This window comes from Sinocyclocheilus rhinocerous, unplaced genomic scaffold (assembly GCF_001515625.1).
Source record: "Sinocyclocheilus rhinocerous isolate Xijiao unplaced genomic scaffold, SAMN03320098_v1.1 scaffold382, whole genome shotgun sequence".
NCBI classification, from domain to species: Eukaryota; Metazoa; Chordata; class Actinopteri; order Cypriniformes; family Cyprinidae; genus Sinocyclocheilus; species Sinocyclocheilus rhinocerous.
Window position 1 is genome coordinate 1,843,970 of NW_015642829.1, and position 16,792 is coordinate 1,860,761.

The following is a 16,792-nucleotide window of genomic DNA, read 5'->3' on the forward strand; positions in this document are numbered from 1 at the left end:
AAACAAAAAGTCATTTTATTTGTTGTTTGTTGATTTTTAAATATAAAACTTGGTTAAGTGATTTATGTGTCGGTACTTTTTTAACATCTCCAGCACATTTTAACAATACCGTGATAATACTGATAACCGTGATCATTTTGGTCACTATAATCGTGAAAATAAATTTTCATACCGTTACATCCCTACTCCACATCTTTTTTTCCATGCAAGGAAAGTAAAACATCTGCCTAAGAGCTCTTGTGTGCCATTGAAAAAAGTGGAACAAATTCAGAACAACATAGGATTGCGTAAATGACAGTTGAGTCCACTGACAAATCTTAACAAAATCCTAAACTTCATATGTACCAAATTTGATAATTGTATCTATTCTAGAAGTTTTAAATGCTTTGTCACGAACATCATCTTTCAGAGGGCTAAAGTATAATTAAACAGCTCTGGTCACGTGACTGTTTACATCAGCTATGTAAAAAAGTGTCACATGAAATTAAGACAAGTCTGTACGTTCATTTATACTTGAAAACTGTATAAAATACATCAACTCTTTTAGAACCTTTAAACTAACATTTGGTCACAAATGTAGCCGCTGACATTAAATTGTTTAATCAAATTTCAACAGCGCCTGCCACAAATGTTTGGCAAGCCTTCATGGCCCTAGTCAAGCCTAAAGCCTATGATCATTATACCAAGAGACACTTCGACATGGTCATATAGTGAATCATCTAGAAATTGCTTAATAAATAAAACAAATATAAACCATCATCAGTCTGTTACATGTAAAAATTATTCAATCGTATCCATTTTAAAGGTTGCATTGCACAACAGGCCGCAGACTCAAATGTCCGAGAGATTTCGACGTCATGCGTTTTTAAACTGTATTTCTAACAAGACGAACTATTTTCAAGCTTTTACATAACTGATAGGAACTAGATTTACTGTTAAGATGACGGAAAAAAGTTCAATGCTGATGTTGATTCTGGTAAGCCGGCTGCGAAATGCGGAAAATAAACTACAGAGATAACGTTAAACAGGGAAAGGCGTCAGCTATGTATCAAACAACACTTTAAACTCTAAATGTGGACATGAGAAAATGACTGGCTATATATCTCCTGAATGTTATATCTTCAATGAAGAGAAAGATTACAACACGAGGAACTGCGGCGGTGTTTCAACACCTACTGAGGTGCCTTCCTTGACAGCATTTTTGGGTCAACGCAATGCTAGGAATGCTGTCTACAAAGGCAGCTCACTAGGTTTTAGAAAGTAGCCTGCGTGTCAAAGCCAACCGATCAGAGCGATTACAGAGCTTGCACATTTAAACGCATATTCATAGCCTACCTGCTGATCTAGACAGTGTGAACCGTCGACGACCACATGACTCATAACTAAAGAGAATAAGTGAGGATTACTCCTTTATTTCTGAGAAGCTGTTTCTTTGTTGTCTGAAGGATTTCAGCCAAGTCTCCTTTTATAACGACGTCACTTGCTCTTTTTGTAGTCCTGTCCTTCTCCAAGTGCTTTTTGTGCCAAGACCACCGTAAGGAAAAAAAACAATTAAACGTTTAAGTGTAAATTATCCTCCCTCAGGCCTTATACTGGCAAAAAATATTCGAAATGTGAAGTTTCTTTCACGATGTCTGTGTATTCTGGCCGCTGTGCTGATAGTAGCCCAGTGTGTGCTGTGCTTGTTGGCTCCAGGCTAAATGCCATTGGATCAGCAAACGGAGGAAAGACGTCACGGCGACCGGAATATCGCGAGATGTAGCCGGCATTTAGTGTCAAAAATACGTTTTGTTTTGTTTTGTTTGTTTGTTTGTTTTTCAATACAAATTCTAAAGCTATTCAAATTTATGAAACTGCCATAATATTATATATTATATATATTATATAATATTACTTTTTTTTATCCTAGCATTTTTTATATGTTTATGTTCATTTTATGTTTTGTTGTTGTTGTTATTGTTTTACATTCTTTAAATGTACAATATTGCCTTATATTTGCCTTGTACTTTTTGCCTTGTACTTGTATGTGATGGAACTAAATTAAAAAAACTGATTTTTTAAAAGTTTTTTTTAAAGTTCTGAGCTTTGATAATCTTCCACTTTGTACACTTTGTTCTGAAGAATAAATAAATCCTTTTATGGACGTTTCTTCTACTTCTGGCTGACACTTTTATGTCCCAGTTGATTTTTATTAACTTATTTGTCATTTGTTTATCGGTAATTTCTGCTACTTTTCAAATGCATTCTAGATATGGATCAATGCAGATATAACTAGTGAACAGGTCATTTTCAAATTATGTAAAATGGTAAAAACACTATATTTAGGACACATAAAATACCATGAAATTAATCAAGTCTACAAAATTTGAGTCATACATAAATAAATAAATAAATAAATAAATAAATAAATGTAATTTCTACCATAGAATGCTAATAAACACAATTAAATGGGAAATGTGATGGAAATGACACTGATTGAAATGTTCATGACTTGAATGACAAGAATTTTGCGATGCACGTATATAGGACAAATTAATTCTACACTAATGAGAGTGCGAGAGCCTGTTGTAGATTAAAGCAATAAGCCCCAAGAAGCCCTGGTTTACAGTGAATTTTTATAACAGCTAAGGGGCGTTGGTTGTTAGGCAAGACGCAAGCGGAGTGCCTAAAACCCCATTAGCTGTTATAAATTCACTGTAAACCACGGCTTCACAGGGCTTATTGCTTTTATAAAATGGTTATTCCATATACAAATTATGTAAAATGGTAAAAACACTATATTTAGGACACATAAAATACTATGAAATTAATCAAGTCTACAAAATTTGAGTCATACATAAATAAATAAATAAATAAATAAATAAATGTAATTTCTACCATAGAATGCTAATAAACACAATTAAATGGGAAATGTGATGGAAATGACACTGATTGAAATGTTCATGACTTGAATGACAAGAATTTTGCGATGCACGTATATAGGACAAATTAAGCCTACACTAATGAGAGTGCGAGAGCCTGTTGTAGATTAAAGCAATAAGCCCCAAGAAGCCCTGGTTTACAGTGAATTTTTATAACAGCTAAGGGGCGTTGGTTGTTAGGCAAGACGCAAGCGGAGTGCCTAAAACCCCATTAGCTGTTATAAATTCACTGTAAACCACGGCTTCACAGGGCTTATTGCTTTTATAAAATGGTTATTCCATATACGTAGTAAGGTTTCACAAAATAAAACAGAGCAAATAAAGTGTAATGATATTAATAAAAACAGTATTCTTCCACCAAACAATGTAGTTCCTCAGAATCAGTTGTGGTTGCAACAAAGTGGTTGCCAAGCAACAGACAAACGTAAACAAAGGTGTATGTTTGTAGAGTAATTTACAACAGCTTCGAACGTGGCTCAGCCAATCAGAATCAAGGGTCGGAACTATCCGTTTTATAAAGCAGACTACATAAAGACACACAAAATAGCACAATATACAAGAGCATAGTTTTAGGCAATAGACAACGATTTAGCCATTTTTGTTCCAATTTTAGTCCCATGCATATCTACACAGAATATATCTATCCTTTTATGGGTGTTTCTGCAACTTCTGTCACTTTTAAGTCCCCGCTGATTTTTTTATTATGACCTTATTACGCATTAATTTCTGCTACATTTCAAATGCATTCTGTATATCGATAAAGGTAAATATAATTCGCAAACACATCAGTGAACAGGTTTTTAATCAAAATGTTGTTGTTTTTTTCAAATTATGTAAAATGTGTAGAACACTACTTGTGTGTTTTTAGGATACATAAAACGCTATGAAATTAATCAAAGTAAGTGACTCTAAAATTTCAACCACGAAACACTGTATTAAATTAAAGATGCGATGAAAATAACACTGATTGAATTGATAGGCCTAAGGATTCTGTGACTGTTGCACATTCACCGTTGGAAATTGTTAGTGGACAAATTAAACAAACCAGTGAGAGTGTGAGAGCCTTCTATAGATAAAAGACTGCATGTTTAATAAAACAGAAAATAACAGCAAATATTAAACAACAAACAATTGTATCCATTTTGTCCAATGCAGCACACAGGTGATTGACCCGATGCTGCCTCCTCGTGGTTTCTTTTTGTTCTACCTTAAAATGTATACTATATAAAACATATGATTGTTATTATTATAACTACGAAACATACACCACGAAAACGGTAATACTATATTAAATAACATATTGGGAGCAACAGGGAGCATCCCTGTGTCACCAGCGTAAGATAAAACGCTCGTTGCTTTAATTTCAAACGGTTCCCAGGTCAGCCTCTAGGGGGCGCACCGCTGACTGAACATAAATCCGGGTACCTGGGCCCCCACTTCCCCCGCCCATTTCTCCGGAAGAAAATCCTCATCGTTCCCTTTTACTTCCTCTTTCTGTCAACGGAGTTTAGGTATGAGAAACAATCTTCTGTCTCTCTGCTCAATCCGATTACAATCACTGTTTAAATAGGCCATCCATGTTCACAACAAGCCGTATAATATCAGCATATCACTTGACATATCTTTGCCCTTTCGGGTCGCAGTGTTGAAACTGAATTGTGATATTTATAATTGAAGCGATGTGTCCGTGGTCATGTTGTGGCCTAGAGCGCCGGTGAGACTATAGAGACTCGGCGGAGTTTCTTTCAATTAAACGACCTTAATAAAGTGTAACCCAACGAATTATTATGCATTGGTTTTAAGCGTGCGTGTCGTTAGTGTGGGATACTGTTAACTACTGGTTATTTATGATGTTAAGCAGACTGACGGATGAATGTATGCATTTTCATTGCAACCTTTTCTTTAACATATGAATGGTGACCATATGAGATGTAATGCAGAATGAAATAACGATTCTATGTAAATATTAATTGATTGTTCCTACAGGCCACAATGGGACGTGTGATCAGGGGACAGAGAAAAGGTGCGGGCTCCGTCTTCAAAGCCCATGTCAAGCACAGAAAAGGTGCTGCTAAACTCCGTCATATTGACTTTGCTGAACGCCATGGCTACATCAAGGGGATTGTGAAGGTAAAACTGGGGATTAAATGACATCTTGGAACGGTCAGTTGTCATCTAACGTTGGAAATAACAAAAAACCTGCTTTTTCCTCTAGGACATCATTCACGACCCTGGCCGTGGAGCTCCCTTGGCTAAGGTGATGTTTCGTGACCCATACCGCTTCAAGAAGAGGACAGAACTATTCATTGCAGCTGAAGGCATCCACACTGGCCAGTTCATCTACTGTGGCAAGAAAGGTAATGCATTTCAAGTTGAGAATTGGTCAAACAAACATCCAGTCTTATGTGCACGTGCTGATGAAAGTGATTGGACTGTTGTAGCCCAGCTGAACATTGGCAATGTGCTCCCCGTTGGCACCATGCCTGAGGGTACCATTGTCTGCTGTTTGGAGGAGAAGCCCGGAGATAGAGGCAAACTCGCTCGTGCATCCGGAAACTACGCCACAGTCATCTCCCATAACCCTGAGACCAAGAAATCCAGAGTCAAGCTTCCATCTGGATCCAAAAAGGTCATCTCTTCTGCAAACAGAGCTGTCGTTGGTAAGCAAACATGGTTTTAGTTAATATCAAGAATTATCGTCCCTGTTTTGATTTCAGCAAATCAGTTCGAGCAAACGCACACAACCTGATTAATATTCATGAATCCAGTAGCTCATTAATCCTTAGTGCGTTTTTATATTGTTCTTATTAGTAGAATTCGTATAATAATAATATCTTATCAGTATTATTGTTCGTTTTTTTTTTTACAGGAACACTGAATGACCAAAAAAAGCACCAGCACCAGTACTAAGTTCATGGTTACCAAGTTAATTCTAATTACTAAACTTCTATTATTAAATAATACTTGATTATCATATTATAATGCTTGACTGACTGATATTAAGAGTGTTCTTTCAGATATTTAAAAAGCTGTACCATTTCACAAACATTATATATGTTTGTAAAATGGCATAACTTATATATATATATATATGTGTATGTATAGTGGGCTATAGTATAGTATTTCAGTCTGGCGAGTAAACAAAAAAAATTTAATAGCCAATGGCGATTCAATTACCAAGGTGTCCGTAGAGGGTTGTTGGGCGTTTGTTTTTCCTTATCTTTCATAAAAGAACATTTTTCTTTGTGGTGCTTGCCACTGAATCTGTCCATTGAAATATGTTGCGTGACCATGGGAATTTATAGTTTGAGTATATAATTTGAATGTATTTTATAGCACAGGGTTTCTCAAACTCAAATGGGTTTGTAACTTGAAGAGCTAATCACAAAAATGTTCAATTGAATTTTTAAAATTATGAAAAAAAATCAGAACAAAGTGAAAAAATTACAAAAAAGATGTTACATTTTTTAAATATGCACTTTAAATCAAAGAGGCTTGACTGACAATGTTTGGGAGTCTGTGCTATAGCAAATGCTTAAGGGGTAGTTGTGTATTCAATTTTGAAGTCTTTAATGTAAACTGAAGTCTGTTGTCGCTTATTAAAGGTGTTGTTGCTGGTGGTGGTCGTATTGACAAACCCATCCTGAAGGCAGGACGTGCGTACCACAAGTACAAGGCCAAGAGGAACTGCTGGCCTCGTGTGCGTGGTGTGGCTATGAACGTAAGCAAACTTCATTTTTATTTCTTCGTGATTACAGGTCATTTCCAATTCTGAATAGTTGCCTAAATGCTGGTTTTAAATCTGACCTGTGCCGTTTGCTTCTCCAGCCTGTTGAGCATCCCTTTGGTGGTGGTAACCATCAGCATATTGGCAAGCCCTCAACAATCAGGAGGGACGCGCCCGCTGGGCGCAAGGTTGGTCTCATTGCTGCCCGTCGCACTGGCAGACTGCGTGGAACAAAGACCGTCCAGGACAAGGAAAACTAATGTGTATCTTCATAATAAAATGTCCAAACAAAGTCATTTGCCTCTTGACGTCTTTATCAGTTATTACCGTTTCTATACTAACACCATCCAGAATGCATGTTAGAATGGCATATAGGATTGCAATTTTACCCTTGTTACATGTTAAACCCTTGTTATAAGTGAACCTTTTTTTTCTTGTTAAAGTGGAAGTGATAAGTTTATATAATTTCAATTTCTACAGTTCCAACATGGTAAATTAGTATGGGGCTGTGGTTTTTAGATTAGCTCCAGGGTTACCTCATGAATAAAGACTTCCTACTGTCAGGAAAGACCTAAAAATATTGTAACTTTATAGTTGTATACAGACCTGAAGGGTCATTTAAAATATGTAGTGAATATTATAAATATCAAATTATTGTAGTCATATTCAGATCAACTAGAAACACATTTTTAAAAAAACTATTCTAAATCTTTTAAAATCATTCTCGCCTGTAATCATGAGTGACAAAAATATATTGTAATATTAATAAAATCAAGGGTATGGAAAATTTCAGAATCACCCACTGGTCTTGTAGATGACATGAGACATAAATTTAAGACCGTATATAGCTAATAATGACAAGAACTTCAATTGTATTTATAAATAAAAGTTGTAACTACTTTCTATGAGTCATATCCATGTCTGGGCACCAAGACAAATTTCCAGTGCCATTTCTTCAACCAGAATCACTTCACTGCCTGCTGAAAAAGAAAAAAAAAAAGTTCTCACCTTGCATATTTTTGAGATTGGCCTTATGGGTGTCATTTAAGCTGGTTAAGAATGGCAGGTGAACTATGCAACCTATCCAACAGGAAGAACAATTAAGTGTTCTCAGGAATCTGTTGAAGTATTTGCCTTGCCTTGAACTTAAATGTGATTAGATATTAAATTCCAAGAGATATACAGGTTTAAGCAAAAACCCTTTCCTATACTTCAGCCTACAGTAGTATTACCATGTGGGTTTAATGGATTGCTCTGTCTCTTTTCTGATCAGACTGAAAATTAAAAATAGCTTAAAGTGGATTGTTTTGGAATAGCAGTCCAAACTGGTTTAAAACAAGCTTAAGCGAATTCTAAAACTAAAAAAAAAAAACACTCAGGTTTATAAGCATGTTATAGCCATTTCATAGAAATACTCCCATTCTCCTAGGTGACCTGAAATAGAAGTGTTTTCTTATTTGTAAGAAATATTCTATGGATTATTATAAAGGCATTTTAAAATCTTAATACCTGACACCCCAACACCCATGGTTGCAATCACATTTTTCGTTTTTGTGCCAAAAGAGCTATGCACTCTACAGTGAATATAATGTACTTGAAACAATCAATACATAAAAACATCTGGCAGCTTTGAATCTTCACAATAACAGAGACATTTTCCAGATTTCTTTTCTTTATTCTTGAAGGGCGCAATGCTTTTCTCTAATAGTTCTGTGCACAAAAACCTCACAAGGTGAAAGTCAACATTGTGACTGTGGCTTCAGAATTCAACGTCACATCATGGCCAAAACAAAAGTCGGCAAAAAACAGGGCGAAGAACTCTGTACAGTCAATAATCTTTAAAAATAACACAAGGACAAAAATGTTCCTCTTAAATCAAATTCTATTTTTCCTTTTAGTGAAATACAACAAAATAAATTCTATAAAATTAAACAGCAAAATATTTAAATATATGATGGGCAGAATATTTTCACTTGCAGGAGTATTTGGTATTTTTCCAACAAAACTCGAGAAGAAAAAAGCATTCAAGTTACCAATAAAATACATACAGTATCTACTGATGTTTACTCCTTTAATCCAAGAGACTTTACTAACTGAAGTTGCAACATGACTAACCAGCAGTTATTTTATGGTACAACCCCGCTTTTACATCGCTCTCCTTAAATGAAGAATCCCCAAGCGGAGCCTCTTTTCGAGTACACTAATGTGAACAGGGATCATGAAGTCAGGCGATCGACCAACTTGCCAGGAGGTCATTTGTCTGACGCAAAGGTCAAGACAAATAAGCAAAACGCATTCTGCCCACTAATGTTCCAGACATCCTGCCATGAACTGTTGCATATCTTTTCTCTTTCTAAAATTCCTATCATCAAAACCTAAGCATTTATCCCATCAAAAAAAAAAAAGCGACAGCCAAATATTTATCGGAGATGTGTGCAATTGTAAAGCCACTTCTTGCATTGCTTCAAAAACATCAAATCTAGAAGAGCATATGAAGTAGGAGACCAAAAAGAGGGCTCTTCTGAATCGCTGTGGAGGAAGAAATTGCAGAATTGCCCTTCGGCTATACTATTTTGATGTGAAGCCATGCTAAGATGTTACAGCGTGTCAGTTGGAGCTTTCAAATTATTGAATTATTACCAGAAAAAGAAAAAAGGCAATAGGAATTTCCAGAATAAAGTTGCATCACCCCATTCACATCAACTAAACATCAAGATCATCACCCAACCGTCCCATCGTTTACAAACTATGGCTAACTCTTGCTCACGAGGTGCCATAGCCGGTTAAGCTTCGACATGAATATAATGTATGATCAAAAGCAGAATGACCCAAACGGCCCAAACCTTACTACTGAGCATAGGGTAAAACAGGGATTTTTTTTTTGTCTTTCACCGTTGTGTATTTGCATCTTTTTTTGTAGTTTTTCCATTTTCATAAATCTGCAGTCTCCCAACAGCAATCACACACGCGGTTGCTTTTGAACAGTCAAAACATTAACACAGTATGTACACCTCTGTCATGAGACAAGTGCGACAGGCCCGTTTTATTATTACAAACAATATGCACAGTCCACTGCAAGTTACACTTTTGACAGTTAATACTGTCGAGCAGACGGTGAAGAGACTCTCCACTCCAGGGTTAGAAACTGAGGGAAGCTTAATGTTCTGGTTACACGGGCTCTGGAGTAGATCAGCATGGTGGGGCCTGGCCTTGCTCTGGATTCGAGTATCTCGCTGGAGAACTCAGATGGAGGACAGTGTGACAACATATTGTTAGTCTTTAGTCTGACTGGGCGCCACCTCCTCAGAGGGCTCCCAGTTCTCTTGTGCTCGTGGGCCTGGACGCTGAGGGCTGTTGACGTGCTGTGCTGCGGGGCCAGTGTACGGCTGCGTATGCGGGAGGTTATTCTGCTGAAAAGACAAGAACAATCAAATGATTACATGACAACCAGAAAATACATATGCTTTACTCAGATTTGTAGATGCCATTATATAACAACTGACACCTATTTAAAAGGTGACTTGTGTAACAGATTCAGAGCATTTAAAGTTAGTGGAAAAAGTTGTTCATTTACACAACCCAAAAAAAAAGGGGGGGGGGGGGGGCAAAAACAGGTCAAATAAGACACAAATGAATCCAAATAAACTGCTATTTAAAAAAAATCTATTTTTCATTTTTGAAATACTTTTATTTAGCAGGGACACATTAAATCAAACAAACCTGAAATAAATTGTACATAAATTAGGGCTGTCGATTTAACGTGTTAATATAATTAGTTACAATAACAAAATAACATGTTAAATGAATGCAATGAACATACCCGCCCAATGTACGTCATTTTACATTTCATAAACCTGCAGAGACGTCTGTTCTCGTGGTACTTTGTCAAACACCGATTGGTCTGTGCAGCACCACTTCAAGTCAAACACACCTATCCACCTTATTTTTCCCGTAAGAGCGGGTGTGGCCATTTGTAAATTTAATGTGCAAGGCTTCCAGTGTCATTCGCTTCCAGCTATTTTTAGCTGTACAAAACAGCTCATTTTGCTGCTTGATATTGCAAACTAGTGTGTCTTACCATGTTATTTTAATGTTTAATCTTAATTACAAACACACTGGTTTGTAGTGCAAACAGTTTTACCGTTTACTGCACTTTGATATTCTTCTCATTATTTCCCTACAGCGGCTAATGAACCGAAGGTCTTACTTCCACGTTGAAAAATAAGGTGGATACAGTTGATTGGTGACGAACTTGATACAAGGCGTGATGTAGCCTATAAAATGCAGTTACAGTGGATATACACATTTTGTTGCTTAGCAGCCTGAAATGAAGATGGACACAGTTTTTGTTTTATCCAGTTGTGGAAAAGTTGTGGACAGGCACAAGTCAGGAGATGGATACAAAAAAGTAAAAGGCTTTATAAATGCCTAGAAACACAGTGAAGTCTATTATTAAGAAGTGGATCCCTGGATCAGCACTCCAAACTGGATGAAAGAGCCAGGAGGAAACTGGTCAGACAGGCTACCAAGAGGCCTACAGCAAAGGCCTCCACAAACGGTCAACATCAAATGTAACTGAACTTGAGCAGTTCTGCAAAGAAGAGTGAGCAAATATTGCAAAGTCTAGATGTGCAAAGTTAGTAGAGACAGAGACATATCCCAACAGACTAAAAGCTGTAATTAAAGCAAAAGGTGATTCAACAAAATACTGACACAAGGGGATTGTCCTTTTTCCAACTCAGTGATTGTTTTTTTTTGTTTTTTTTGACATGGTGTTATATCTGTCAATTGGATGTTATAAGATGCACTGAGTAAATACAGCCTGACAAAACAAAAACTGTGTCCGTCTTCATTTCAGGCTGCAAAGCAACAAAATGTGATTTTCAAGGGGGTGATTATTTTCTATACCCACTGTATATGCCCCTAAAATTGAAGAGATTGGGGGAAAAACACCCCCGTATGAGATATTGTCTCAGTTTTATTAAATGATATAGTTAAGCAATATCACGAGCAACGAGTACCATATCACACGAGTGCTGTTTTTGTCCCAAATAGGTCCAGTGCAAATGTGATTTTATATGACAGTTCAATAAGAACTTAATATGGTGTTCTATTTTAGACACAATATTGTCAGTTTTTGCCAATGCAAATATTACCTATTAAAACCACAACAGAACTGTTGTGCATCTCAGAGTTTTAAACAAATCGGGTGAACCAATGATTCAATTACTTATTCAGGAATGAAATAAATGACTTATTCTCTCTTTATGAATAAGTTGTTTCAACAAACCAAACGAATGAATGAATGACTCAATGACTTAAGACATTTACTGCCACCTATTAGAGGTTTTATTTTCTTATTTAGAGCATCATTTCATTAAAAATAATTTCATATTTACATAAAGAAATCTGAAAAAAAAAAAAAAAAAAAAAAAAAAAAAAAATTAAAAAAAAAAAAAAAAAAAAAAAAAAAAAAAAAAAAAAAAAAAAAAAAAAAAAAAAAAAAAAAAAAAAAAAAAAAAAAAAAAAAAAAAAAAAAAAAAAAAAAAAAAAACATTAAATAACTAAAGGAATAGTTCACCCAAAAATGTTGTCTTTAAAGCGTTACATTTTTTAAAAGATTTTTAAAGGGGTCATATGATGCGATTTCAATTTTTCCTTTCTCTTTGGAGTGTTACAAGCTCTTGATGCATAAAGAAGATCTGTAAAGTTGCAAAGATTAAAGTCTCACATCCAAAGAGATACTCTTTATAAAAGTCAACCACGCCTACCTAAAACAGCTCGTTCTAACACGCCCCCACATGTCTACGTCACGATGTGAGATTTGCATAACGCCGCCCAAATATTCACACAAAGAAAGGTGTAACTTATTCTTGCTGTAGCATAGTATTGTTGTTGCCGCCGCCGCCGCCATGTTGTGGAGATGTGGTGTGTTTCGTTGTGAAAGCGAAACTACTTTGTTTGGCCTTCCAAAAGAGGACACGACTACAAATCATTTCGTCGAATCTGCCGGCCGCGCCGTTCTCAAGTCTGCAGTGTGTGACACTGTGTGATGCATTTTATGGAGGACTGTTTCCTGAACCTGCAGAGTAGCCTACAATGGATCTGTGCTCAAAGGCTGTTCTATAAAGTGGGGCAGTTTCAACTTTGCAAGGACAGTCTGGCGCTTCTGTAAGTTCATTTTTTATATTTAAAGAATTTGCCAATGATGATTCAAACTCGAGTTTGAGCAGTGTAGAGTAGCGCTTGTTGTTTGTCATTTCTCCGATCACAAATGCAGACATGGTTTTATGTTTACACGGCGCGATACGCAACGCAATGCGTAAAAACACAGTTTTTGTCTCATCGTGCCGGGAGACACAGCATCACAGTATGGTAAGGGGCGTAACATTTCCGTCACACGCTTGAGGTATTCGCCCAATCACAACGCACTGGATAGCTGGTCAATCAGCGTACACCTCGCTTTTAAAAATCGACGCGTTTCAGAAAGGCAGGGCATAGAGGAGCAACAATAATGTACAGTATGTGGAAAATAATGTGTTTTTTGAACCTTAAACCGCATGAACATTGCATTACACCAAATAAACAACAGAATGTTCTTTTTAGCAACATCATATGACCCCTTTAAAGCTTTAGGCTGCATTTACACTGCAAATTTTAATGCACAGATCCGATCTTTTGACCAAATCCGCTTTTTTTACCCTTCTGTTTACATTCACTTTAGACACGACTGGTATCCGATATCTGCGTTTACATAATTACCGCCCATAATGATGTAAATGATCGCTTTACTATGCACTTGGTAGACCCTCGGGTTTTGAATGGCCTTGGTTTTAAAATTATTTATATAATACACGTCAAGTGGCCATTATTATTTGCCAGCATGGACAACAGCTGTCATGGATGTTTTGCAGCAAAAACTGACTGAACGGATAAATAACGGTAATTTTCATTTGTTAGGCTATTTTATCTACAGCTCGTTAGAGGTGGAATTCTTTAGTGAAAAAGTAGCGCCAAGATCATATTTAAATTCTAAGATGGCGCCGACGCTGATGGCTGCCTCCGTGGCGTGCTCCGCAGTTGTTTTTATGTTTTTGTTAGTTTGTCCTGTCTTTAGTTATATCCCTGCAATCAGTTATTTGAGTGAATTAACGAGAGAGAGCTTGCGAACAAGTGAAAGTTATCACATCATTGCTAAGAAATATAATGTAGCATTAGCGAAGCTGTTGTATTTATAAAATTCACGGGGCAGGGGTTGAAAACCAGCTCCTGAATGTGCAATTTCTTACCTAGCCTACATAAAGTTTCCATCTAAATAAAATGCGAGTGCATGCACGTCTGGCAAACGCATTGGGAGTTCTGCGGGGATTCGTATGTGTGCGTTTAGACGTAGGTCAGATGTCCAGATATCGGATATGTATCAGATTAAAATTCACATTTGGAAGTGGCTCAGATTGGACGCGAAAAAATCAGATCTTGTGCAGATTTGTGTTTACGTGTGCGCAACACATTCCGATCTGTGCCCGATGTGAGCAAAAGATCAGATTTTTTGTGCCAGTGTAAATGCAGCCTTAAAATCCTTGGCCTTCAAATATCAATTTACCAAATCAACAACAAACTTAAATCGTGAGGGGCTTTGAATGCCTTTTTAATGTGAGGTCCCAGTACAACCAGAGCATGGGTTTGCAGTGAAGAAAGCGTATGAAACTCTTCAGAATGGTACTTCTAATTCACAAATACATTATATGGTTTAAGAGAGGTTGAGTAGTATGAAGCTTGTGTGACTGCGAAGCTCAGTACCTGTAACTTTGTGCCTGGAGAGTGAGAGTATAGAGCAGTGTCCTCTGGAGGAGAAGTGTCCTGCTCATCAAGGGCCTCCTGCTCATCAGGCTCCTAAAACCACCATCAAAAATAATGTTGAGTGCTAGATATACAATATATCTACATACGATATAATTAAATATAAATCTGTTTGCTTAATACTAACTAAACCAGGGATGTGTGTGAACCATGTCCTCTATAAAGAGTCCCTTTCAATATAAAACCCATTAAACATACAAAGTCAATACAACAGGAAAGCTCAAGGCTTTATAGGTTTGATTTAGACAAACAAGGTAAATTACTTGGGGGACTTTAAGACAGTGAAATCCACTGACAGATGAGGGAACACCATAAATGGACACCACATCTACCACACTCTTATACTTCAATTTGACAAACTTTTCCAAACTAAAGGAAGCTTCTGATGACAGACAGGAAATTGCCCATGGATGAATTGATTAGTGTGGTGACTTATGCTAAACACTTCCTCCTGAACATTGTGTTCTTCCTCAGAAAAAGTTAATCATCAGAATGGAATATAAAACGAACACCACTTCCAAATTTGCAGTCACACAAATGCTTCTCAGAAGTGCAGGAGGTTTTCAGATCAGATGACCAGAACAAGTCACATTCCCAAAATAATAACGGACTCAAAACAAAAAAGAAAAACACCACACATAAAATTACCTCCAACTCATCTGTACACTATAGCCAAGGCTTAGAGTTTTCGATCACTTAGTTACCACATTAAGACTTATAATTGCGTAGAAAGAAACAGTTTGGACACACGGAGATGAAGACGAAATAAGTTGATTTATAGTTGTTTTTGAGGGAGGTGGAAGATGGTTCTGCCTACATCACACCCTGTGAACACCAAAAAGAGTTACGCAGATGGCAACAGTGCGGCCGGGCCATACGAGTCTTACGGTGTGCTGTTGTTGGCCTGTCACTTCCCCTGGCAAAAGTTGCTGTGTTGAGGACGGATTCCGACCAGCGTCCTCTTCAGATACCCCCTCGTGCTTCGTTAAGTGACACTATTTTGAAACGGCAGTTAATATTGCATACTGTTTCAACAAATTATGCATCTATGGCTGCATACATTTAACATTTGTGGAAATCTGCTATTGATTAAAGCAAGCGATTTATTCCTGCAAATTAATAGAAATAGCTTTAAAAAAAACAAACATCTATGGCATGAAATCAAGCGTAAATACAATTAAACTTAAATTTGTGCAAATATCAACAGCATTTATAATTGCTTTGCGTTATGAAAATGAAAACCTGGAAATAAAAGTCGAAAACTCAAAGCCCTACCTATAGATAAATGTGGCTATTTAGCACACTAAACACTTCTAGATTCTTCAAAATTGCTTTCCAAAAGTTAAACATTTGATGTGTGTGCCTGCCCATCATACAGTTATGGTGTGAGATTTCAGTGCAGATTTTGGGAAAAAAAAAAAAGTTGAATAAAGCGTTTCTCTACATTAAACCAACATGTTCAGTATTTACTGAAGGGGTTCTATAAAAAGCAACCATGCAAAAATGTAAATACAAATGCAATTACTAAAAAGTATCAACTAATGGGCAGAAGCACACATACATTAGACTTTTTAAACTAAACATATCGGTACTAATGTTGCAGACAAAAAGGGGTACGCATTATATCACATACCTCTTCTGGGCACAACTCACAGGCCTTGGCTAAAGTCATACGGGCACTGTGTGAGCGCTCCAGAAAGTATCCATTAGAAGTCTCATTGCTCTGGACAGGAGGGGACCAGTTATTATACGTGTACTGGGTATTGCCAGTGTACGGTCTACGTTCCAGCTCGTCACCGAGCCACTCCACTGCCCAGGTCCACTTCCTCTTTAAATCGCCATTACTCTGGAAAAAGTAAATCAATCAGTTTTTGTATATTAAAAACAACAAACCCATTCACACGCAAAGCCTTTAATTCTTAAGCTGACATTCTCACCTGGAGAATCTGATAGGCCACTGAGCAGTTGCTGAAAAGAGCCACCATGCATTTTATACACTGATAAGCTCTCTTTTGGTAGTGATTTTTGGAGCGCTGAATGGTGTCAAAAAGCCCATCACGGTCATCAGGGATTCCCTTCAGCACATTGTGGATCCTAACAAACCATTAAAAAGGATTTTAATTAATCTAAAAAGGAGGTCAAGAGGCCTAAAGATTAAAGGACTTCACTCCAGGAACTAAATTGCAGTACTCAATTACCATTGTGCTCTTAAGAGTTTCAGGTTGTTCCAGGGTTTTTTCCTTGTAAGCTGGTTCACATAAAAGGCATTTGCTAAATATGAAGT

At 37.0% G+C, this 16,792-nt stretch overlaps 1 protein-coding gene and 1 pseudogene across 1 annotated transcript; one reads left to right on the forward strand and one right to left on the reverse strand.

Moving 5' to 3' along the window:
• The first annotated feature begins 4,905 nt into the window (after nt 1-4,905).
• On the forward strand, nt 4,906-6,944 carry rpl8 (ribosomal protein L8). Its single transcript, XM_016574057.1, has 5 exons — nt 4,906-5,051; nt 5,137-5,278; nt 5,363-5,581; nt 6,527-6,642; nt 6,750-6,944. The coding sequence occupies exons 1-5, from the start codon at nt 4,914-4,916 to the stop codon at nt 6,906-6,908; spliced, it is 774 nt and encodes a 257-aa protein (XP_016429543.1). The 5' UTR covers nt 4,906-4,913; the 3' UTR covers nt 6,909-6,944.
• A 2,720-nt stretch (nt 6,945-9,664) lies between these two features.
• The window catches only part of LOC107756790 (probable ubiquitin carboxyl-terminal hydrolase FAF-X), a 54,154-nt pseudogene continuing 47,026 nt past the window's right edge, over nt 9,665-16,792 (reverse strand).